The sequence below is a fragment of the Typopeltis vanoorti genome, chromosome 6, assembly GCF_054136105.1.
Source record: "Typopeltis vanoorti isolate ZY-2024b chromosome 6, IOZ_Tvanoo_1.0, whole genome shotgun sequence".
NCBI classification, from domain to species: Eukaryota; Metazoa; Arthropoda; class Arachnida; order Uropygi; family Thelyphonidae; genus Typopeltis; species Typopeltis vanoorti.
Genome location: NC_143554.1, coordinates 4257222 through 4282910, shown reverse-complemented (window position 1 = coordinate 4282910; position 25689 = coordinate 4257222). Strand labels below are relative to the sequence as shown.

The 25689-nt window shown below is 42.6% G+C and overlaps 1 protein-coding gene across 1 annotated transcript in view; it reads right to left on the bottom strand.

Moving 5' to 3' along the window:
- Positions 1-25689, bottom strand: part of LOC150105255 (corticotropin-releasing hormone receptor 1-like) — a 190978-nt gene that overhangs the window by 16558 nt on the left and 148731 nt on the right. Inside the window, exons 7-9 of the mRNA XM_090394652.1 lie at positions 23016-23146; positions 11569-11654; positions 633-768 (exon numbers count right to left, since the gene is read on the bottom strand). Coding sequence (XP_090250778.1) covers positions 633-768; positions 11569-11654; positions 23016-23146 — 353 coding nt within the window. The remainder of the gene's footprint in view (positions 1-632; positions 769-11568; positions 11655-23015; positions 23147-25689) is intronic.

Here is a 25689-nt window from a genome sequence, read left to right as displayed (position 1 = left end):
AATGAAGATCTCGTATGAATGAGTTAAATCTTGACAAGAAGGCTTCCGTGAAAACGGCCGTTTGCATGGGCGAACTGAGAAAGCTAATCCGATGACGCTCTGGCCTTTGGCGAAACGTTCTTCCCAGAAACCAACTGACTGTAAGACGCGGTTATTCAATGATGCAGCCCTCGTGGCGATGACACGCGCTGTTTCTCCTCGTATCATCCCAGATGCCTCCCTCACGTCACGTCAACCTGGTCCCGAACTTTCAAAGCACACGCAGAAACGACGGCGGGTTTTAATTCGAGTCGAAACGGGAATTCTTGAGGCATTCAATTCACTTTAGTTGCCGTGAATAAAATGAGTCCTGCGCGGAGAACCCCCTGACGGGGCTGAGTAATCGCGCGCAGTTGGCGAATGTGTTACGACAAATTCAGATAAATGGCCGCTGCTGTTAATCATTCGTTAAGCTAACGCGTTGATGAGCTGTTCAGTCGCAGGTTAACGGATCCTAATACTTGAAAGGTGAACCTTCGGTGCAGTTAAGTAATCCCCACGCGTTCGTTCCCGCGGATCCATTGAAGCATCGCTAGGGTCCGGAGAGGAATTCGGGTGTTCATTAGCGATTACTCGTGAAATGGGGTGCTTACCTGCGAAGACTGCAAAATGGCGTTTGCAATCATGTACGCTCGTTCTAAGGTGGCTTCGTCTTGGGGGTTGATGCAGAACAGCAAGTAGGGGATTCCCAGCAGTGGAAACAGGATGCAGGTGGCGTGGATGGCTCTCCTGTGAAAGAGAAACAGATCGTGTATGAAGAAATACCGAAACTGTAGAATCATTTAAAAACACTCGAAGTCTTTTTAGCAACGAGGATAATATTTAAGTTGAGGTCATCACGCGAATAAATGAACGTCGCAGATTTTAAGAATACTTTCGCCTTCCTATAATTTTATTTCGGGACTCTTATGTAGATGTCACTAACAAATCCGTTTAACAAGTCATGAATAATTGCTAATAGTGCAGCGAATAGTCAAACTTGAGCTTAACTACAGCCTAATGAATACTGTTTGGCTGAAGTAATTACAATATAAATAGTAAGTATAATTCCAACCACATGGGTTTACTCTTTACAAAACAAATGTTTTTTTTTTTTTTTTTTTTTTTTTTGCGATTTCGATGACAATGTATTTTTCCCGCTCTCCTTGCAGCGAATTTTTTTCTCCATGCCAGTTTGGATTTCGTAATTAGATTCGTCTGTATACAAGGATATGAACCCCAGATAAAAATCTCGATACGTCGCGTTAATAATTTTATTATTAAAGTTGTTTTTACTTCAACGCTGGTAGTATTGTTTTCGGAAATCTGTCACAACGTATGAAAACATTCACTTTTCAAATGTTATTTTCTTTAGTGTTGCATTTTGGAAACAATTTTCGCCAATATTGAGTTTCTTTCTTGCTTTTGTTTTGTTTTTTCTTCTTCGGAGTTTACTCTGAATTTCGGTGCTCACTTATTTACATTTTTCCACTGAGTTTGAGAGTATGTTATTCTCGATAAGAAAAGTAAATTCGAGTGGAGGAGCGTCAGACGACGTATTGCTGTCGGCTGATTAAATATACGGTCTCCTAGCAACCATAAGCAAAAATACCTTTTCTGCGCCACCTAGTGAAGAATTTTTTTTAGTCCTACGCTTTGTATTTCAGAATGATGTAATAAAGCAGATTAAATTTCAAATACTATTTAACATAAAAACTGCATCGTTTTGTAGAAAAAGAGTAATTATTATTATTATTATTATTATTCCTGATACCTCCAAGGAGTCCGAAGACTCATCGCGGGAGGACATCTTCAACTGTCTCTACATCTTACCTCTACTACGAATCAACGCCATCTACCGCCCACCTCCAACACTACCACAACTAGTAATTTTTGTCTGTAAATTGCGTGTGTTCTGAAGGGCCGATTTGTATGTATGCGGGATGAAAAACCCGAGTTTCCGGGAGAAAAAACCCTGCTACCTCCGTATGAGATCGGCTAACTCACCATCGATTGAAATCGACCAGATAAAGATTCCTCCCGTCGCGACGAGAATCGAACTTAGGCCTATTCCAATCGAAGGGCGCAATGTACCGTCGTTCTTCCAATTGCGCTACGGAGGCGCTTGAATTAAAATCACTAAATTAGTAAAATTAAAATCAGTAAGGTAAATTTGCGTGCAAATAAAATTTCCTTGTTCGTGGTTTTGAGTCATACAACTTGACAGCGAAGTCACGTGACTATCGAAATCGGCACTGGAATTTGGACGACTTTACTTTGTAAAGCGATTCAATTTTTAAAATGTTTTTTTAACTTGAAAACAAAGGCGAAGTTTTTTTTTTTTTTTTTTTTGGTGGGTGGGGGTTAGCATTTCCTGTTAATATATTCCAAGTGATTATACTTTCTTTGCTGTCGTGAAGAACACTGCAAGTCCGATTCGTGCGAATTTTCATTTTTATGATAATCCCCGAGATTTCGGATCGCTCAAGGAGTCTGCCACTGACAGCCCGAAACTTCGTTCTCGGCCGCAAACCGCCTTTCTCATTTCACTTGCAGATCGCAAAATCTCGTTTATTCTCCTTCTGTGTTTCTCTCGCGACACTCGCGTATGATTTCTCTGAAGCTGCTTGAAGAAATTTAAGCAATTCGAGAGAAATAATAAGAGGAATTGCAAACCATCGAGCACTTTTTTTTGCTCGATGTTTCGTGATTCCCGGTTCATGTTTTAATACCAACAGCAGCGTTGCTTCCTTCATCGACGAGGGTTGCCATTTAACACCCCTGTAATGCAGTAAGCTTTTGCGAGAACATTTTAATATCAGGCTTGCAAAATCTACCAAAAAAAATCCTCGAAGATCGACCTGCTGACAGAAACGATTTCCACTCGTAAGTGCCAAATTTCCGCAAGCAGCGCAACATTCGGCCGATGTGAGACCGTGCTCCGCGATCATCCTCACCACTCTCGATATTATATCGCTTTAGGAATACGAAAAGAGATAGACAGAGAGATGAAGTTTGAGGGACTTCAGGGTTAACAACCAACAACGAATTGCTTCGATTTCCTGTCGCGTAGTCAATGACCTTCTGTGTTCTTTGACGCAACCAGGCGATGGCGATCCGTAATTCTGGCTGCGTAGTGATGATCTTGCGAGGAAGATTGTTTTCTCTTGAAAGAAATCGTAAAACGAGCGGCCACGTTGCGACCATCATTATCACTCCAATACACGGCATTTTGTGGTCAAGTTAAGTTTTGAGAAGCGCCCGTTTGATGCCGCTTTTCCTTCCTTCTTTCTTTCTTTCTTTCTTTTGTAATTACTATGGTTTTTTAAAACATCTGCTCTACGATTTGCCGTGCAGTTTTGGCTAAGACTCGCGGCATTTGACAGTTCAACGATGATCTGGTAAGGTTTTGGGCGACAGTTAATCGATGGCATCAGCAGAGACGGCACCTCTGCAAGGAAGCCTCGCGAGCAGCAACCTCGCGTGTCGCGATGTAACGGATGGTTTGTACGATGTGGGAAGTATATTTGGAAAATATTGGGTGACTGCTTTTTTTATTCTTACATTCAAGAGGGGGAGGGGAATTCATCCGTCAAAAGTAACCAAGGAAGAATGGTAGTGAGGGGACCGTGAAATACTTGAGGTTTTCTTAGGTTTCTGCTTCAAGTCCTGCTGGTTTCGTAACTTTTCGCATCTGACACTTATGAACCAAAAGACATTGCAGTGAACAGAAAAGAATTTGTTTTGCCCCGGAGGGAAAAGCCGCTCTTTAACCCACCCTTTCTCAACCCCGACTGTTTCTTACCGATCGATCGTGTGTGTGTAAAATGTGTACTCTGGAAGACAAAATCCTGTTTTTTTAAGTTGCAGTTGGATCCACGTGTGTCTGAGGGTTACTCTGAAACATTCCACTTGTATATTTCCTTGCATTCAACGTATTTATGGAAAAAATGCGCAGAGTTTTTTTTATTATTATTATTTGCTTGTTGTGCTTTCAGACTATTAATAATGTACTAATTGTAGCAGGAGACACGAATATTTTTCGGCTTCAAGCCCGATGTGCCAGTTGGCATTTCCTCACTAATCTGGATTCGAAATTCAAATTTTTCCTGCATGAGGGGCCATCGTCAAATACCGCACTTTTCTCGATCTCTCCTCACAAAATGTCACAGAAAAGCTTCACACGCTTCTGTCGAACGTCAGAAATCTCAAGTTTAAGAAATTTCATAAATATGTGAACTTCGCCTGCCGCACGATAGCAAACGCAGCAATTGGATTCTGCTTCATCAGCAACATTTTTTACTATGCGAAGGAGGACCAACCGAGAATTAAGAAAATGTTCTGCGTGGTCTTTCCATCGGTCGGTACACCTTTCTCCTGCGTCACACACGAAGTGTCCTGACTCTCTTCCACGTGTTCACAACCATTCAAGGTTGATCCCTAATGTGGAGTGGCAGAACTTCTTTGTTTTCCTCACGAAAGTCTCCTCTAATGGAGCACTTTGCGTTGCCTTTTATGGCAACATCACTTGACATCAAAGGGGTCGCATATCGGAGCCAATGATCTGCCTCTGCTCGACATTGTCCAAATACGTTGCAGCTCGCGTGGTTATCAGAGTTAATTTGGGTGATAGCTTCTGCCCTTTTCCCCTCGTACAGCAAAGAAAGGCAACGTTCCCCACCTATCTACGGGAGGACTTTCTTTTTTTTTTTTTTTTTTATTAATTGCGAGTGAGGTAGAGACTGTACCTTACTCGGCAAATGCGAGAAAATACGCACTGGGAATACTTTCGTTTGATTTCATTCGTAATGTAGTAAGGGATGCTTGGGGAAGCCTAATTTTCTTCTTGAACGAACCGTGTCGGAGATGACTTCAAAGCGAATTGAAAATGTCTGCCACTTGGTTGCTTCCTGCTCGTCTCACGAACAAACCCTTCCAGAAACTTTCTGCGCGTTTTCTCATGAGCACAAAGGCGCGTGTCTCGTGTCACATTAGTGCCAAGCGACTGTTGAGTTGGATAACAAGTCCGTCACGTGTTTCTCCAAATTTCGCTCTCAGAAGGGAACGAACGTGGCGGTCGTGTTAAGGTGAGATTTTCCGCTCTTTCTGCAAGGTGGAGTTTTCTTGGCGAATGTCAAAGATTTTAATTCTCGCCCCAGTGACGTCATGGCGACATTTTTTCGGGATTCGCCGTATTTAAAAGGGAGTGATCATCCGCACTCTGTTCCTTCTGTCACACACTCGGCTGCATTTAATTCGTCACGAATTTTCACGGCTCGTATCATTATCCGATCCGAATTCTTTACAGTTTAATTCAAAGGCGTCTTTTGGACCTTAACAGAAGGGCCGACGCGTGTGGTCGTGGAATTGACAAGACCCTGCAAATGATGCGCTAATAACTCCGAGGCGCATTTTCAGTTCATTTTTCATGCTCGTATTTGATTGTTTCGCATCGAAAAATTTCCAAAGCTGTTTCTTCTGCAAAGAGAAATCGGGATGATCAGCTCAACGCTGCTGTGGAGCCACCTGATGACGAGTTTTAGCTGCTAAATGTATTGCGAGCATCATTTGCAACGGAGTTTCTACGATCGTTTCGTCGATGTAGCACTTCTTTCATGACCTTGCACTCGCGTCTTCTTCGCTATTTCCTTGCACTCGAATAGCAGACAGCCTTTTTTCAAAAGGCTAAACTTTTCTTCTGTAACAGAGACGAATGTATTTTCGTGAAATTGCCAAAGTCTAAAAATGAGGCCGTCTTGAAGTCAAGCTTAGAGTTTCACAAAACATGAGTTGAAAGTGTGTTCGGGAAAAGAGAGGTATCATCCCAACATTCTTCAAAAACAAGTTTGAAGAGGAAAAGATTGTGCTTTGTTAGTATTACACGAAGAAAAGAAACCTCACTACTCTTATACGCTGATTTTAAGAGTGATTCTTGTACGCACTCATTACAATATCTTCTCGCAATCAATGTGGCGTCATTTTAAAAGGTTTTGGACACCAACATCCAACCGGTATTTCATCTTTTTATTAAGATGGAGCCGATTTTTTTTATTCTACATAATCGTGCAGAATTCAACTTCTTCTGCAGCTTCTCCCACTTAAGTGGGGTCACTGTTGATGATGAGTCTCCTCCACACCTTCCTGTCTTGGGCTGTCACCACATCCAAATTCTTCATCCTCAAGTCCTCTTCCACCAGCACCCTCCATCTCTTCTTTGGCCGCCCACGCTTCCGCTTTCCTTGCACATCCATCTGCATTACCTTCTTCCCACATATTCGTCCTCCCTCCTCATCACATGACCAAACCATCTCAACCTTGCCTCCTGTATCTTCGCTCCTCAGTTCGTAACTTTCACTATTCCCCTCACATAGTCATTTCTCAGATGATCCTTTCTGGTCACACCGCACATCCACCTAAGCATTCTCATCTCTGCTACTTCCATCCTGCTGATGTTAGTTTTCCTCAGGGCCACAGTTTCTGTAGAATATGTCATAGCTGGCCTCACTACTGTCCTATAGATTTTGCCTTTCAGATTGATCGGCACCCTCTTATCGCATAACACTCCAGCCATCTCCCTCCAGTTCCTCCAACCCGCTTGTATCCTGCATCCCACTTCCTTCTCAGCTCCTCCATCTTCTTCCACTGTTGAACCTAAGTATCTAAAGTCTCTCACCTTCCTGATGACATTTCCTTCTAGCTCCAGGTCTGTCTCCTGGCCACTGCCCACTACGCAACACATATACTCTGTCTTACTTCTGCTCAGTCTCATACCTCTCTCTTCCAGTACTTTTCTCCATCTTTCCAGTTTAGTTCCCGCTTCTTCTCTTGAATCTGCACACAGCAAGATGTCATCTGCATACAACATTGTCCAAGGCGCATCTTCTCTCACCTCCTCTGTTACCACCTCCATCACAATATTAAACAGGAACGGACTTAATGATGACCCTTGATGCAAGCCAACTGTTACTTGGAAACTTTCTGTCATTAGAAATTTTATTTCTATCATTAAATAAACTTAAGTTTATTTAATGATAGAAATAAAATACTTAGTTCATAAGAGTAGACTCGCGTTTATATTCTAATTCATGTAAACATTGAAAAGTACTTTTTACAAACTCTCCTGCCGGAGAAAAGATACAAAGAAGGGGGCATTTTCATTCCCCAACCCCTCCTTTCCCAAGAAAGTCAGAGCTTTATTCTTCTCGGTGCGTTTTCTATTTCAGCGACATTTTTCAGGGTGCGCTGATGACGAGACCGAAACAGAACTAAGGATTTCTTTGGGCGTGTGTCCTCTCGTGAGCTTATGAATCTCCTCTGCCCTGATAGCGGACCGTTAAGAGCCAACTAGCGCATTCTGTGTTGCCATTGCTCTTCGTTTCGATAAACCCGAGTTCGATAGTCGTTCGTAGCACCGGAAAAGGCTTTTCCACTGAACTTGAGCTGCGGATGAGAAAAGTTTCGTCTCGCGTAACATCGAACACATGAAAGCGACTACGTTTGTTTCTCAGGCTTGGTTAATTTGGGAGGGTCACTAATTACCAGTACAGTAGCAGCACGAGAGTTCGTGTTCGAGAAGGCTTTGACCGGCATCGAACCGCTCTGTGGTAAGAGTCAGAAAGAAAGACTGCAGCTGGGGGTTGTTTTTGATTATGGGCGCAGCCAACAAAACTGAAGCCACTACACATTATATCTGTTTATTCTTTTTCCTGGCTACGGCACGCACGCACACACACACACACACACACACACACACACACACGCCAGAAAGGAAGAAAAAGGGTCCTTTTCGGATCGTGGACGCAGGAAAAAAAAAGAAACGACGAAGTTCAAATTTTTATGCGTTGCGAATGTTGTTTCTCTCGGCTTAATGTTCAGCATATTCCAACACATTTTGAAAAGTTAAACGAGGATCTCTGTGGAAAAGCCCGTGAATTCAATAGAATGCGCAGTTCGCATTTGGGCTTTTGCACGCTCTCCCACTACGTGTTAGTTGGCACAGGACCCTGCTGTTAATTTTGCTGTCATAAATTTGAGTCTGGAAATGAAGATTATGTCGCGTTACTAGCCGACAGTCACTGACGTTAGTTTCAGGAATTGCGTAATTATTCTCCAGTGAATTCTGCAATCCCAAGTAACCCCCCCCCACACACACACACATGAAGCAGAGACTCTGCATGTGCAGAATGTAACTATGCGCAATCGATGCTTTGACCCAGTGGAGATTTAATCCCCAGAGAAGATGTTGCAGAACAACAAAGAGTCCCTGGTCTGTCTTTGATGCCCTTCTCCCCGGACGTCTTCCTTCATACAAGACGTGGCGTCCAGTTCTACTCCCCAAACGCAGTTGACTTCTGAGCTTATTGGAAAATCAATCACGTTTTCAATTTGCGTTTTTGCTTTTCGAAAGCAATCGCACAAGAACGTTTCTGTGCGGTGGTTTGAAGTTGGGTCTCGAGTTATTCCCACATGTGTTATGGATGCAAGGAGAAAAAACACCATAAGAGCGAACGATGGATTAAGCGCCTCGGCCACCAGGAAATTCATGTTGGAATACTTTGGATAGCTTGAAAAACAAAGTCGGAGGATCGCCTTCACCATTTCGGGGCGCATCTCTTTATGCTGCAGCCACTGGTAGACGCAGGAAAACCACTAAAACATGCCCGTGAGGGGATATCCTAAAAGCAAGATGAACGAGAGTTATGTTTTTAGTTTGTTCTTCAAACTTTTCTTGAAATTAAACCTAACAAGAAACATTTCTGCCGCAACCCCCCTGTACTAGTGATCCTTCTCTTTCTTAGACAGCAGCTCTGCGTTACACAAAACCCCTTGACATCTATAATTTCCCAGAGTTTCCTTCTCGAGACCCCCAATTCCCACTCGCCGGCTGCTAAAACACCAAAGAAATTCTCGCTGACTTGAATCTGTCGTTTTCACATTTGGGGTTGAAGTACCAAATCTTCCCTCGCAATGCTTGATGCTATCCCGAAGAGAGCTGCTTGTTTACTGCATGTCTATGACCCCCCACCCCACCCCATCTCACAGAATTTCTCCAATCGTTTCATTTCCCTGCCATTTTGCAGGTGTTTCAGTTACTCCACCGCACCCCTTAATCCACTTAATCTCCAAACACACGAACCATCGTGTGGTCAACATTCTTCTTCTTCTGTTCTGTTTGAAACCAACTTTCGTCCTCTTCCTTCTGCCTTTCCCAAAGCATCAACATCCCCACCTTTTCTTTAACTTCATGCTTGCCTACGGCGCTCGTTCGCCCTCTTATGCGCGAGATTTCTATAAGCTTCAAAACTTATGTCCAGCCTCGCGCTCGCTACTCGTGTGGGTCGCCAATTTGTGTAATTTTCTCCATCGCCGGCATTAAAGCGCTTCAACTGTTTTGAATTCCTTTCTGCCACATCCGCAGTCGCATTTTGTCACTTTGGATGTCATTTTACCGCACGAGTTGGTGAGTGGTGTGCGGGTTTTCATCGAGGGGGCATTCGTACTGCCGAATTTTGATCGCTACCTTAAAAAATTGTGCGGCGCATTCTGATGATGACATCGCGCTTCAGGCTTTTCTTTGACAGTTCAATCATCAAGAAAATTGACGTCACCCATCTTTCTTCGTTAGTGACTTAAAAAAAAAAGCAAAGGATCCAACGGGAAGTGTGGATGATGTCGAGCTGCGCCATCTGGAGATGAATTTGCTTTGCTGCCAAATAACAAATTCCCAGTTTTAATCAAAAGAGCGAGAAGGAGTTCCGTAAATTCAGCATCAATCAGCGAATCCATTTTTTTTTTTTGCCTTTTTTAGACGTGTTGGTCCCCCCCTCCCCCCACCAAACCAGTTTATATTTTGATAACATAGGCAACAATTACTTTAATAATTATAGTTTTTAAACATAACTAATTCTGAATAATAATAATAATCAGTGTAAGAAAACACTTCATTAGGCGGAAAAAATTCCTACACGAGAGAAAGAAAGTAACAAAATTCATTCTATCACTGAAAAACAAAACCACAAGAAAACTTGGGAATAAAATATTCCGATGTCGTCCTTCGATAAATTCACACCGCTTTTTTTGGGGGGGGGGGGAGGTGCATTAACAATGATCTTCCGTCATACACACACCGAGGAGCATTTTGATAGAAACTTGCGAATTTCCAAGGGCACAATCCCTGCACGTTGTCGTTCCGAGCGCGTTTTCAATTCGCTGACCTTGCTGAAGGTCGAGTTATTCTTAAAAAGCGCATTTAAGCATTAAACAATCACGTGATACTAAATAACTTCGTCCTACGTGATTTAAAAGTGTCATTAACTTCGGCTGCTGCTCCAAGACGTGGACAGAAAGCATTTGGTTTCGTGCTTCGAAGTGGGCTTCATCGGAAGACGCGCCGATGGCAACTTGCCGAACTCGACCGGACATTTCTCAGCTGCTTACATCCGATTCCAAGAAACGAATTGCTGATCACATTAATCGATTTCCAGACAAAACGGTGAAATCTGGCAGAGAGGCCAAAATGCCCGATTTCCATCTTAGGGTTTGCTTTCCACCCTTTGCAAGAAGACTTTGTCTGGGAGATCCTCCGGAGCTCAATCGGTATTGACGATGCCCGCTTCGGATCGAAATACCCGAGAGTTAGAATTCCGTTTAGAATGCGAAGACCCTCCTGCTCTTCAACTGAGGGTCGCCAGTTAGCAGTCTCACGAAACAAGCCAACTGGCCAGAAAGACGCACGCACGCGACACAAATAATACGCTCTGGACTCGGAGCCCAAGTCGCTTTGACTTTAAATTCCAACAACCCAATTCTCTTGCGGGTCGTTCGCTGTCTCAGAGTGGACTGCTTCCTCACTGCCGTCTTGAACCTCCAAGAACTCATCGAGGGAGGGCAACTGCCCTACATTTCAATCACCAACGCCATCCACCGCTGATATTTCCACACACAATCGCAAACATCCATGCCCACGGCGGGATTCGAACCCGCAGCCTTTTGACTGGAGAGCGGTGCACAAACACCTCCCACCCGTCACCTCTAAAGAAGCGAGTGACGGGCAACGGTGGTGTAGCAAAACTGGCGAATTTCGACATTCATAAGTTTCTTCAAAAGTCTGTCTCCTCTTAACAGACAAGAGCAGCACCTACAGTGACGTCACAAGCTCGGTGTTTGGCCTAGTGACCGATGGCAACGGCGGGTTAATCGGAATTTCTCTTGACCGTAACAGTCGTAAGCTAACGTTTGGAGATCATTACGTGAGTTTCCTCTCACGCGCTGTCTGTTATGAGCTTGTGAGAAAAACACTCTTCTGTGCCACTTAATGAAGTTGCATCCTCGTACGCATCACGTGACCACTGAAATTTCAGAGCACGAATTGGTGAGTGCACGCAATGTTGATCTCGGCATTCACGCGCAGAAATTCCGATTGTTGTTCGGTTATTTCTAAGAGCGCATCTTCTAGTACGACACAATTTTATTTTTATGTTTAAATTTGCGGGCAAATTGTAATCGTTTGGAATTATTTCTTACACGGGGAGGTTAAGGGATCGTACTCACCTCACTTGGATCATTTCGAACGAGGACGACGATTTCATTTTGGTGAGAAGAATTCTGAGAATGTTCACCAAAAACACAAAATTCACCTGCAAAGAAAACAGAAAATGATTTAGCTTGGGATGACTTCGCGCATTTCTTAGCTGCGCGCAGAATTAAAAAAGATTCAAAAACCAACAGTAAGACAATGCAGACAGAAGGTGATCTGCTCGGAAGGAAGCTGCGAGTGTGTGGTAACACTTAATTTTGACTCCCCCGTGATTTCACAGGGGAGTGCAGACGCTGATTAATTGAGGATAAAGAGGTTGACGTAATCAGCTTGTAATTGAGAATCCTTTTGGTTGCTCGTGCACTGAACGAGCCTTCAAACCTAATTAACGAAGTAGACTTTATAATGAGCACCGGCGCTTTTGCTGAAACTCGCGCGCGCACACACACACACACACAGCAGGATGTCGCTGTCTAGACCGAGTGTGAGCATCGGCTGGATGCTGTCGGACATCCAGACAATGCTCAAAACCGAACTTGCTCAAACTGCGCTGTCGGTAATCTCGTGTGGACACCGATCACGCTACGCTCTTGTTTGCTTGGAGGGCTTCTTCCCAGCACGCGGGCCTTCTTTCGATCGGTTTTATTCCTTTAAAGTGAGCGAATTGGAGGAAGGTCTGCGTGGCCAAAATCCCTTTCTCTAGTGCGCATCGGGGAAGAAGTTGAAGCGCGTTTAAAACCAGTGAATTTTTTTTCCTTACACGAGCCACAAAAGTTTTCCGGGTGGCGAGGGTACTTCTCAAATTCTCAGATTTTTACTTACATTTTTCGACGTATTGACTTTGATAAACGACTACGGCAGTTGCGAAAGCACGAACAGAGTTTTTCCCTGATGGTGCCTTCGAAATCAGGCAGTTCGATCTTCCTTCTGCAAACAGGCTCAGAACAGCAATTCGGTGCATTGCGAGCGAGTCGAAAAGGGAAGTGGACCCCTCAGCGAGCTAAAACGCAAACAAATGCAATGCAAACAACATTCGATAGGAAGGAAATAAAAAAACGAGTTTGATGCAGATGTGAGTGGTGGAGAAATAAACTTTAGAAAATGCATTACCTGCTTTAATGTAAAAACGTTCCGATGTGGGTTTTTATGAAAGTCCACAAAATAGACCGTTTTTACTAGAGCTGTGTGTGTGTGTGTGTGTGTGTGTGTGTGTGTCCAAGAATTTCAATCCCTTCCTATTCAAAGTAGAACGCGCCTTTTCCTTTCTGTTATTTCAACATTCTGTCACAAATATTTGCTGCGACATCGTTTTCTTTTCTTTCTTTATTTGCTAAATTATTTCGAACCCCCCGCTTTCCTTCTCTCGCTATCCAAGGGAATTCCGCATTAGATTTTTTAAATGCTGCGACGTCTCCCAGTTTCCTCGCATACGAAACGCGCGCTGAAATCACCGGACGTCATTTGGAAATTTCGGGATGAGCTGCTTAATAAAATATCGTAGTTGAACAGTTTGCCAGTAGGTGGAGTAACGTACTGTGACACGTTTGTTGCTCGGACGGAGCAGAGAAAGGGCTGCTCAGTTGCGAGGGAGTACAGGCAGATGAACGCAATTTATCGGAACAGATCCCCCCCCCCCCATCTTTGTGATTACCGCAGATCTGGAAATGTTCTGGAAGTCCCTTAATTTGAAAACCCCCAATCAATTCGTCTTTGATGACAAACTGAATTCAGATCCAGAGAACACTCCGTTTTACTCGAAGTCTTCTAATCGCTTCATACGGGAAGAATTTCTTGTGGGTGGGGGAGACATTTTTTCAAATAAGGGTTAAACCTCTCTGATGCACGTAGAAGAAATTAACGTCCGGTGACTTCTTTATTTCCCCCAAACAGATTTCGCTCTTTTAACAGCCGAGGGTTTCCCTGCTCATCCACCGGAAACTGGTGCAAGAAGACTTCGCGTCGTTGATGTCTCATCGCCTCTTGCGGCATTTGAGCGAACTGCATGTTCGCATTCCCACTGTTGTGCACTGACTTTATTCTGCACAGCGGATCCCGCCAAAGGAGAATGGACGGTCACTGTCCGTGTGTGCGTGCGGGGTTTTCAGCTTAACAACTTCTTCGATGCACGTGACAAATGATCGCCACACAAAACTCGTGCATTAAATAAGCCAAAATCATTGGGAGACGTTGAAGAACAATTCCACTGGCGAATCACCTCAACGATTTCCGCAAAGGCAGCGAATCCTTACCATGGCGTCATCTTCCGAATCGAAAGCCGCAACTCCTTTTTACGTTGGGTCTATAAAAAGGGGTCCAGTTCCGAATCGTGCAAGACAGGCGAACGCACCAAGGATAGAAGCGGGAGATCTTTCTGCAAAGAGAGAAAGTATTCTGTACATACTTTCTTCAACCTGAGGGTACTTCCTCCCGCCCCCTAAAAATCACTACCCACCTTTAATCATACACCAAAGAAATCCTTTGACCTCTTAAATGGATTCTTAACCACAACGGGACCACGCGATCTTTCTTTCATAGACAAACTTGAAGTGTCCTCACCACAACTCCGTCTTTTCGCTGCTACGTCCGTCTGTCTTCATCCGAAATTAAGCCCCGTGTAAATAACCCGAAAACATGCGTCATTAACTACGAAGACACCTTCAGCGGCTTGGTCATTAGAAGAGTCGATTTGTTTTATTCTCTTCCTTTTATTAACACGTTCAGACCGGCTTAACTTTAAATGACCAATCAAAAAGCTTCAAGCTATTAATGGCGATCTGTAGCATTGCCAGACGCTGCTGTGGTCCCCGTTTCGCAACTGTGCGTGTCTCAAACAACACACACACACACAAATGTTTGCGCACTCTTAGGGTCGACGGTCGACACACAAACCTATCGTTCTTTCTCAAAACCTACTCGAGAATCCAATCCTGGATATTCTTTCTAGACAGCTCTCTTGAGCCAAGAGCAGGCAACTGCGCTGCCGTCCCCCGTATGAAGAGATCGCAAACACAAAACAGGAAATAAATGCACGCGCGATTTCTCTAAGAAGGCGTAAGGAAGATATTTTTTTACACGAGGTAAAGAAAAACAAACAATTTGTTGCTGTCCAATTAGCCGCTGTAGACTAATGTAAATGACAAACATCGAAGACGAATTCCCCCCCCCCCCCCCACTTCCCTACGTACTTATCTCAGTGGCGTAACTCGCCCTTCAGGCAATACATGTGAACGCTGGAAAATTCCTCAGTTTCGAGTCCGTCGGGAAAAAAAAAAACTGTTTGCAAAATCACAAAACGTTGGAAGAAAAAGCAGCTCTCAGAAAACGGATTAAGCTGACTGCCGCATTCTGGGAAAATGGACGGAGAGTGCTTCGCCTTTTAGTTCAGCCGAAGGCAACAATTTTCTCGAATTGGCAGTTTGGACTACGAATTCGGACTGAGGGTTTCTGCTAACTTTTCTTCAGAGCAAGAAGTCGGCGAAATTTTACTAAACTGAAGACAAATCTCGTTAAAAATATGAGTTATTGAAGTCGCCGATATTCTTTAACAAGAATTCGTAAAATGCTCGCCGAGAACGTTACTGATTCAGATGAAAAATAATAATTTAAAAAAAAAACAAAAAAACATTTTATTATGTCTCAGTATAAATTACATACGATAATAATATTTACAATAAAGATTATACAGAATTTTTGAATTTAGAATATACATAATTGTAATAATAATAATAATAATAATAATAATTTATTTATTATTATTTTTATGTCTCAGATGAATTGCATACATAGTTGCTGTAGTAATTATATGTATATAATATTTATAACGCATTACAAGTGTGTATAACAGATACTTGCAAGTTAGTAATTTTCTTCCTCGAAGCTTAGCAGAGCTTATCTGAGGAAGATAATAGATGACAGAGGGTGGTGGTTTCATGGTTGTGTTCCTATAGTGGTCACAAGCCAGGTGTTGATTTTACTGTTTGTTGGTACGTGCTTGAAAGACTTCGACTGCTATTACAGTTTAACTTTTTTTTTTTTAATTTTTATTTTTGTGCAAATAGGGTTGGATTTAGACATGGTGTGTTTGTTTCTTTGTGTTCTTATAGTGATAGTTTTTGAGAGGGGGGGGGGTTGTCATAGGTTTGTGTGTGTGTGTGCATGTGTGTGTGTGGTGGGGAGAGAGAAACAGGAATTGCTCTAATTTTCATTCTCGCTATAATATTTATATAGTGCCTGTTTGAGCTCTCTGTATGTTCCTAGGTTTCTGTTGTCGAACGGCAGTTTGTTTATCATGTCAGGTACGTAGAAGTTTCGGGTGGCTTTGCCGTTGTGATTGTTGTACTTATATGTTATGTAGTTTGTTGACTGTGGTCTTGTTATTTGATATGTTGTTCTGGTTACTCTATATGTTGGACTGTAGTAGTGTTTTAACATGAATGTGTAGTGGCGTAAGTGTTTCACCTTAAATATTTTGTGTTTTGACCATGCTTCCTGCATAAGAGTGGGTTGTTCCCAGAATATCAGTTTTATCATTTTATCTTGCAACCATTGTAGCCTGTTAAGTCTGTAGTCTGCGCAGAATGCGTATGATGTGATTGCATATCTTAAAACGTTTTCACATAATGCTTTATAGATTAATATTTTTATGTGGGTTGGGGCAATGTCTTTTAATCTGTATAGTTTGCTTGCTATTATCCTAAGCTTGGTATGTAGGTAGTTTGTATGGCTATTCCAACTTTGATTAGCATCGAAGTGACGTCCAAGATAGCGTGTTGTTTTCACCTGTGCGATGGTTGTGATTTTAGGTTCTGCACTTTGTGTATAGGAGGATGCGTGTTAGATAGTGAGATATTTAGTTTCTATGGACAGGGTTTGGGGTTTTTGAATATCATTAGCTTTGTTTTTCCAGGGTTTATATATATGCCGTTTTCGGTTAACCAGTTAGTAATTTGATTGATGCCGTGTTGCATATTTTTGTAAGCGATATTTGCATTGTTGTGAATGGATACTATGGCCGTGTCGTCTTCATACTGGAAGATTTTACTTTTTAGGGGGAGTTGGCTTATGTCGTGTGTGTATATGTTAAATAGAATGGGAAATAGGACAGCTCCTTGCGGTACTCCACAGGTTACATGTACCTCTTTGCTGTATGCTGATCCTATACGTGTGATGTGCTTTCTGTTTTTCGTGTATGCTTTAAACCACTGGAGTAGACGACCTCCAATTCCGATATGGGTTAGTTTCGTTAACAAGGTTTTGTGTGTTAGTGTGTCAAATGCTTTTGTTAGGTCAATGAATACCACTAATGTTATTCTGTTTTATCCAATGCAGCGTTTATTAGATCTGTGAAATCTTCCAGGAGTGTTGCTGTTCCTTTATTTTTTTGAAAGCCATATTGTGTTTTGGGTATGATTTGAAATTTTTCAACGTATGTGGAGAGTTTCTGATGTACAATGCGCTCCATGATTTGGTTGATATTACAGACAGCGTGGCGATAGGTCTGTAATTACTTATAATGTTTCTTTTTCCCTGTTTGTGTATGGGTGTGATTAATGCAGTCTTCAGTGTTTCAGGTATGTGTCCCGTTTCGAAGATTTTATTTAACAGTTTTTGTATAACTGGAAGTAGGTCGGTTGAGTGTTTCTTAATGTCTTTTGGCCTGATTCCGTCTATCCCCGGGCCTTTGTTAGGATTAATTTGTTGAATTGCCAGTGATAGTTCTTCTTTTGTTACTGTGGGGAACCACATCGACTGGGTTGCTCGTGGACCTAGTGGAGAATGTTCGTTTGTGTGAGGAAGGGTTGTTTCTTGTAGCTTTTGGACAGAGTTCACGAAGTGCTGATTAAAGTTGTTTGCCAACTGTTTGAGGGATTTGGGATCGCAGGCAAAGCTGTGTTTTATTGTTTCTGTGGCTGTGGTTCTGCGTATATTGTCCAGCATTTCATTAATCAGGTGCCAGGTTTCCTTTATGTCATTCTGAGCTGTTGTTAATTTGTTGCTGTAATAGTTTCGTTTTGCCGTTCTAATCTGGGTTGTTAGGAGATTCCGTTTTCTTTTGTATTCAGCTTTTAAAGCGATATTGTTTGGCGACTTCTTAAGTTGTTTCCATAGGGCATCTTTTCTTTGTATGCCTGTTAGTATGTTGTCTGTTATCCATGGATTTTGTTTCGTTTGGTGGCGTATTTTTATTTTTGTTAATGCTTTGTTATTTATTTTGTTAAATGCAAGTTTAAGATTATTATATACAGCTTCAGCAGAGTCTAGAGATGCTATCTGCATCCAGTCTGTTTTTCTGATTTCATCGTTCACTATTGCTTCGTTTACAATGCTATGATACTGTTTTGTAGTCTCAGTGATTTTTATGGGTTCTGGTTCAGTGTGTAACTATAATGCTGTGAAATAATGGTCTGCCAGTTTGCATGTTATGACGGCTGCTGTGTGGCTGTTAGGAGGGGCCCTTATATTTATATGATCAATGCAGGCTGAGGTTGTTGTGTTTCCGACTATCTCTTCTCGTGTATACGACTGTATGGATGGGGTTATGTTATATGCCGATAATAGGTCTAGGTATTGTTCTGTGTTGTTATTTATGTTCCTAATGTTTATATTAATGTCTCCTATTATTATCAAGTATTTTGAGGTGCCTACTTTCGTGGCTGAAAGCCATCTGTTTAGTTCTTCTAGGAATTTTGTGGTGCTTAAGTTGGGTGGTCTGTATATTGCGTTTAATATCAGGGAGTTTTCTTGTTTGATGTTTTTAATTTCGATGCATATGTTTTCTGCGTATTCTAATTTATAGTTTATTTCTGTTACTTCTAGTTTATGTTTGGTAAATATTATTATACCACCGCCTCGTTTTGTTTGTCTGCAGTGTTTGTGTTGTTGGAAGTGTGGCATTTGGTAGGAGGATGCCTCTTCGTTTGTCGTAGATACTTCAGTCAGTATTAAAATATCTATTTCGTCTATATCTTCCTTTAGATAAGCTTGCAGGGTCAGCCAGTATTTTTGAATGCTTCTGATGTTGATGTGGAGAATAGATAGTCCTTTTTTGGGGATTGTCAGTTGTTTCCATTCTGTTATTGATTTCAGAATGTGGCAATTATCATGTTCCTGGGTGATTACGTCTGCTTGATGGTCTGCATTCATGTTGGTCGGTGTGCTGTTCCTTCTTTACGAGTTGTCAATATTTCTTTCAATGTGACAGCCTGTTGAGGTCATCTACGGATTTTATTTCGATTGGTTTTGCGTCTTTGTGTCTTTCTAAGGAATATTTTGCTGTCTCTTATCTATATAAACTGGTAATTGTTTCCTGTTTTTACTTTCCTTGCTTGGTAGAATATTTTCTGATAATACGGCGTTAGGTATTCGGACAGGTCTATTGGGGTATTGTCGTGGTCTCCTTTCAGATCCTTGACTACTGGTTGTTTAATCCTGCTAGCTTTTATGAGTGTAGTTTTTGTTGGGCTGTTGGTGAGTCGCACTATGACGGGAGAAGGACGGGTATTATTTTCTCTTTTCCTTTTTTGTGGTAACCGATGCACTGACTGGATGTCTCTTGATTCAATGGGAGAGCCGATTTTTTGGCTTAGTTGTATTACAGTGTCTCTTAGATGTTCCATAGCTATTTCTGGGAGACCATTTATGAGGAGGTCATGTTTGTGCTGCTGTTGGTTTGAGAGCTCGTACTGTTGCTTTAAAGAGTTTAGTTCTTGCCGTAGGTCCGTTGTCTCTTTAATTAAATTATGCTGTCTTTCAGTTAGCTCTTTGACGCAGTTTTTAATTTCTCTAAGGTCTGTAACATACCTTCTACCGAGTTAATATTAAATTCAATAAATTCCTCATATTGGTTGAATTTTTCCGTAATTTGTGCGGTATTTTGAAATAGTTCTCCAACGAAATCGATTAAACAGTCTTTTAGGTTTTGTAATCTATTTTCAAGTAATGCATTTAAAGATGGCTCACCTGGGTTTCCGTTGTTGTTTTCTTTGTTTTTAATTCCCTCTGTTGTTGATAGCTGTTTACTGCCTGCGGTTGTTTTCTGCATTGGCTGTTTTCCGCCTGCGGTCGAAGGCAACATTGACATTCCTTTGTTGTCTCTGCAATGGGGACACTTCCACTCGCACGATTCTTGTTTGATTTTCGCTGCCAAGTAGCCTCAGACAATCCTGAACATAAAAAATGCATGTTTCTCTGGCAGTTCCTACATGTTACGTGGTTTTTTCCCCCGTTAGGTCTTCTTGGCATTTGTAGCACTTCATATTTCCTGTTTGACGATCTTGCTGTAATTTCTAATATGGCGTCTTCCTTTGTTCTCTTCTCCGTAGTTGACCAACGTATACTTCGAACTTTGAATACTTATATTTTACTTCTTACTTAACAGATAGTTTTTTCCGCAATATGTTCGTCTTGAAGAACGGAGTTCACTGATGTACTTTAAATTTTAATTCACAAGAAAAGTTCTACTTTGCAACTTAACATATGGGAGCATCGAAATAGCGTGCTTGCAACCGCTTGCTGCTAAAGCGCCCTCTCTTATAATAATAATAATAATAATAATAATAATAATACAGTACATCCCAAAGTGACGGATTCGAATTTTTCCAAATGGTTATCGCCCATCTTCAGTAATGCCCAATAGTTTTCTATCCTCTCCAAAGCACCGTCGTTTTTCTCTCTATCCAGCTCCATAATCCCTCTCCATCTAATTCAGTTTCCTTCGTGACTGAAAAATCCAAAATCTGGTAACTCCAAACTCTCTCTAACCAAAATATGCGCCGTAATATGCGGCATCGACTCCCACTGAGCACGCAATTTTAATAAACGAAAACACAAGAAAGTGATCATCAGAGGGCGTCAGTTGTAGTGGAAATGCCACTCTAGGAGTTAACGATATAACGTCATCCATTCTCTTCGTGTTGTGTTTTGTATGCTCCAGACAAGCACGCCAGCTGTTAGAACTCGTAATAGTTTCGGGCTCGGATTTCCTCCGGTTCTTGCGGCACGAATGCCCACAAACATTAGGCTGTTATCGTAATCATCACACGGGAAAATGTTTCTAGTTGGGTAATTTGAATGCACGAGATTTTAGGTTGTAATCTGCTTTGGATGAGTTGAAATTTGCTGTGCGGTTGCAAGTCCGTAATGCGTTTCGCACATTTAAGATTTATCCTTTTCTGCATTTAAAGAGCGTGCATTGATCCACCACTGCCGTCGCCTTGCTACAAAATGTAATAATAATAAATAAAAAAAAAAACACTTCGCAATTGATTCCGTTGATATCGTTTTGGACGTCTTTGTTTGAGGCAGCGGAAGACAGGAAGAGGCCCTTCGGAAATGTTCCCTAATTAGAGGTTCAATGAGCGTGTTCGGCTTTCCTCATTACGAGGGGAATGAGTGAAACGGCGGGAACCACGCCGTTATTATTAATAACGAAGAGCCTTAATTAAACCAGCGAATCGGAAACTTTAAAAGTCTTCTTCGAAACTTTAATAAATTTATTAATTCCACTCGGAAGTATTCGTATAGAATTCATTAAAGAAATAATTGACAGCCACACACGCCCTCTGTTGGCTGAGCAGTCAGTTACGCTCTGATTGTATTTACATTTATTTGTTCGCGGAGGAATAAAAAAAATTAAAACAGCCAAACACGTCGTGAATCAGTTGCTGAACGACTGCGTGCTCACGTGAGGCTGAAAACGAGAGAATTTGAAAATTTGAGACGCGATGGCTCACAACAGCAGGCCCACTTGATCGTGTTTCTTCACGTTGCTTGGTTCATTCGGAGTGAGACGGACTTCCCTCCTCACGAGGTCGACTGAACTGAAATTCGGTTTTGGGACCCTCGTTCAAATACTCGATCTTAAAGACCGATTAATTTAATCCCCTTTTCGGAATGTCGGGCTGTGCCAGAAGGGCTTCAGAACATCAGGTTTGCGTCCGTGAAAACGGAAGTTCTTCATCTTGCAGGGAGTGCGCTGCAGCTCTGTCTTCGGGCGACATAACTGCGGACGACGATATCGAACTGCATCGTTCAATGCGTGCAATTAGGATGTCCGAAATGACTCTTCGGAATCAGAACGTGGCCTCATATTTTCCGGGTGTGTCAAATTCAGGGAGCGTCTTTATAGACACACGAAAGAAACTTTTCTCGAAACCACCCCAATTCTGTCACGTGGCTTTCTCAGCAGCAGCGAAGCAAACACATTTACTGCCGCTGAGAGAGAAACGCGACTGAGTCGTTTCCATTATGAGATGGCGTCTTGAGAAACACCGACCATCGCTACGTCCAAGAGTTAGTGGGGGGCACCATCGCCCCATGGACCTCTTTTTTCGCACCCTTCAAAGTGGGCGGTTCTCTTTTAGGGGGACTGTAAGCCTTTGATGTATTAATCTCGTGGGTGGGACACGAGTTAAATGTTTTGGCGACCCCAACCTTCTTTTCCGAGCCACCGATAAGCGGAGGGATGGTCTCACCACATCGGCTCCTCAGGAGAAATTCTAGAAACTCTTCACGACGCGTGAAGGGTTTCGCGAGCTGAATTGTCACCCAGCAGTCGTGTCGCGGCGCTGATACGCTTTGTTTATTTCGCAAGCAGGTTGAGTTTGCATCTTTAGCGGTGCGGAGTTTCCCAATTATGGTTCGAGATGTGCGGAAGGATGTCTATCGGACTACGACAGTGGCCACTGTGAGCGTTTCAGTTTCTTGGTTTTCGCTTCGTTAATAGTCCGTTGACAACCCCTTAAAGTGAAAGGCCGATTTCGCTCCATGTGAAGAAGTGAACCCCGCTGGGTGAAATTATCATTTTTTCTCATTTTATCAAATTATGTAGTTAAGTGACCCTCATCCACGAAATGTTGCGAATCAGCGGCACCGTGGGCGGGCTAAGAATTTAATTGTTTCTAATTTTATATATTTTTATTTGTTCTTCGCATATTCCAGAAACCCCGATGAAGAGACCAAACACGAAACATTTCGAGCCACTTCTGACCTCCAATAAGCGGGAAGGTGATCACACCGGGGGATGAAACTCATCTTCTACCTAAGTGTGTATGCTACACACACACCAGTCTGAATCCACGGTGACTGCTAAGAAGTCTTCAAGACGAGATTAGTCTTGAAACTAATCTCGTCGTCTCCAAAAAGAAATCTGACCGATTCACAAACCACGGAAATTGTCGTCGACTACGAAATGCGCTTCCGCAGGGTTCCACATCGAATTCAATCGACCAACAAATGCGATTTCAATCTTGTATGGCGACGGCGTTGAAATCCAGAGGGATTATCTCGCGTGAATCCAAGTAGACGAAGAAACAAAACGAATCTGGTTGGAGCCAGGTTCATTTGGGGAACTTTCGTAAAAGCGATCGGAGCGCGAGGCGAGCAAGGAAGAAATGAAGCGACCGAAATATTCACGACAACATCGTCGAATGCATCTTCGCTATTTATAGAAACACGTACTCACCGCAAGAACCGCGATCTTCGGGCCGGTTACAATCCACACGTACGGAGATTTGCCGTATCCTTGCCAGCACTGCATGTCCAGCGTGTAAAGCATCGTGAAGGCCCAAGCGACCACCGTAATAAACGGAAGACCTGAAACAGAACAAAGAAAGTTAATTCTTCAGTGAGTGCCGTCTTTTGCACGAAAAACTATTTGACGCTCAAAATAATCTCAAAAAAAAAAAAAAAATCAGTTAAACAACACACAAATGTTCATTGATAACCGAAAGATTAAAGCTTGAGTGTTGGCTTAGCTCCGGTCCATGTCATCGGAATGTACCACACCCTCCATACGTCTTGGCGGGGCCTTCGTTTCTCTCATCACCTTGTTGGTCCTGGGATCGTGTACTTCCCACTCTCTCCTGCAGGATTATCTCATTATGTGTCTTACGTGGTTCTTTTGCTAGCAAATTAAAAGTATGGGCACAACAAGCCACGGGGATTTCAATTCATTCCCTCCTCCCCCAGATGGATTCATAGACCACGACGTGTTGAACCAATGGTCTAAATGCGAAAAAAAAATAAAAATAAAATAAAATAAAATAAAACAGATGCGCAGACTACCCCTGAAACTGTTTTATAAGTGGTGTTTGAGGGATGGCGAGCGAAATCGACGGGTTGACGGAGTTTATCAGTAAAGAATAGACGGTGGGATGCGCTCAAAGATTGCACTGAGAGCAGCAGCGCACAAAAGATGCTGCAAAAGCCATTTCGGGGGATTTCTCGAAGGGTGCATCGTATTTTATTGAGACTACTCTTGGCGTTGTCGCTTTGGATGGATAACAAACGCATTTCCGTACAAAAATGTTCCGCTTTTCTGTACTCGAGGAAACCTTGGATATCCCGAACAGCGACAAAATGGGGATTTTTCCAGAATGCGTTACGATGATGGCGAAGCATTTAAAATTACAAAAAAGAATCTGAAATGAATTCGCTTTTGATTTGAATTCGTCGATATTAAATAATTCAACTCCACAAACGACGCACTTCTGATCTGTGGCGCATCACTGGAGCAACTGCAGACCAAAATTCCCCTCTAAAATGTGAAGCTCATCAGTTCGGGTTTCGGTGGGATCGACACAACATCAGTGACGAGCCTTAATTATTCGTGTGGACTTCAAGCAAACCGTTCGATGCTTTGAATTTCCGACAGTTGGAACAACCGATCATTTGGACTCGGTCTCATCCCGCTATAACAATTGAACTCGCAACACGAGAATACCGCCTGAGAATGTGACAACCCTACAGGCAACAGTCGGTCATACTACGATACGTTGTAGTCGTATGTGGGAAATGCCGAGGGTAGTCCGCTGTTGGAATTGTCGCCCCCAAGGAATCAAATGATTCGCAGTTTCTAAGATTTGAAACTGACTCGTTGAGAATCTTGAAAACGATTCGAGTTATTTAAAAATCTTTTAATGTTCGTAGGCGGAACGGCGTGAATGCGAACACACTCCAATGAGGTTATCGATTCGCTCCGATTCCAAGAGCAAGGTGTGTGTGTGGGGGGAGGTTTATTTAATTACTGAATGGAAAAACCGAGAAAGAAAAAAATCGATGGGGTTATCGAAGCTACAAAAACCTTCGGAGAAAGTTTAAGACGAAAAGCTTTTTTGTTTGCGGCAGTTTCTCTGTGGCATGTTTTGATGGAGCGTGCTAAAAGGGGGGTGGTGGAGGCTAAGGTCCCGAAAAAAAAAAAAAAACGCGAATGTAAGCGTGACTATCACGCAAGAAATCGGCAGTCAGTGAATGCAATTGAGTCTTATGGGGTGGGTTCAAACTCGTTTTAAGAGGTCATTGGTAAGAAGGTCGTCGTGAATGAAAGCGAAGATGCCGCTTACAAGGAAGGAAGGAGATGGCGCGGAAGAGCTTTGACGAATCTCCGAGAGTTCAATGGAGATTCACCGAAGGAAGTCATTTTCACAGGTTCGGAAATGAATTCCTCGTGCGTGGGATAATCCTTCGTTTTTCGATGACACGCAAAGTCACAAATAAAAAACGTGAATGCACACATCACGTGACATCTTTCGGGGTTGCTGAAATTTAAAGGTTTCGTGTTTATGCGAAATTCTTTGGTGCGTGTCAAGTTTTCACCCCTTTATAAGATCGGAGGTCCTTCGTTTCACAGCTGCCAAGCCTCGAAAAAGCAACGCAGCCACCCCAGACGGAAGTGCCGAGTTGACTTTAAAAGTCGACCTTGATTAGAGCTACCCAAACAAAGCATTCGCACTTGTAGAGGGTTGATATATTTTTTTACGGAGTGGTGGCTTTGCCGAAGCTAAAATAGCATTAGTGGCGATCATCACCTGCAGAACTATCTCCATAGTGGGGGGGGGGGGAGACGGGAATAAAAGGGGGAAAAGCTGAATTTCTGCTTTTAATTGCGTTGTTTTCAGTGTGGTGTTCTCTGTACAGTGTCCAAAATATGACCCCCACGGGCCTTGCCGTATGTTACATCAATGACTTTCGCCACGTGGTGGGCTTCCCTTAGATGGCAAATGTCGTAATTGATGGTGTGACAACAGCAAATGTCCTAAATTAGGCGACTTCGCATGAACAGGGCATGTGGCTGAAGACAGCGGAGATGATCTGAGTTCGAAGAGGAAAGGTCATCAGAATCGTAAAGCGCATCGATG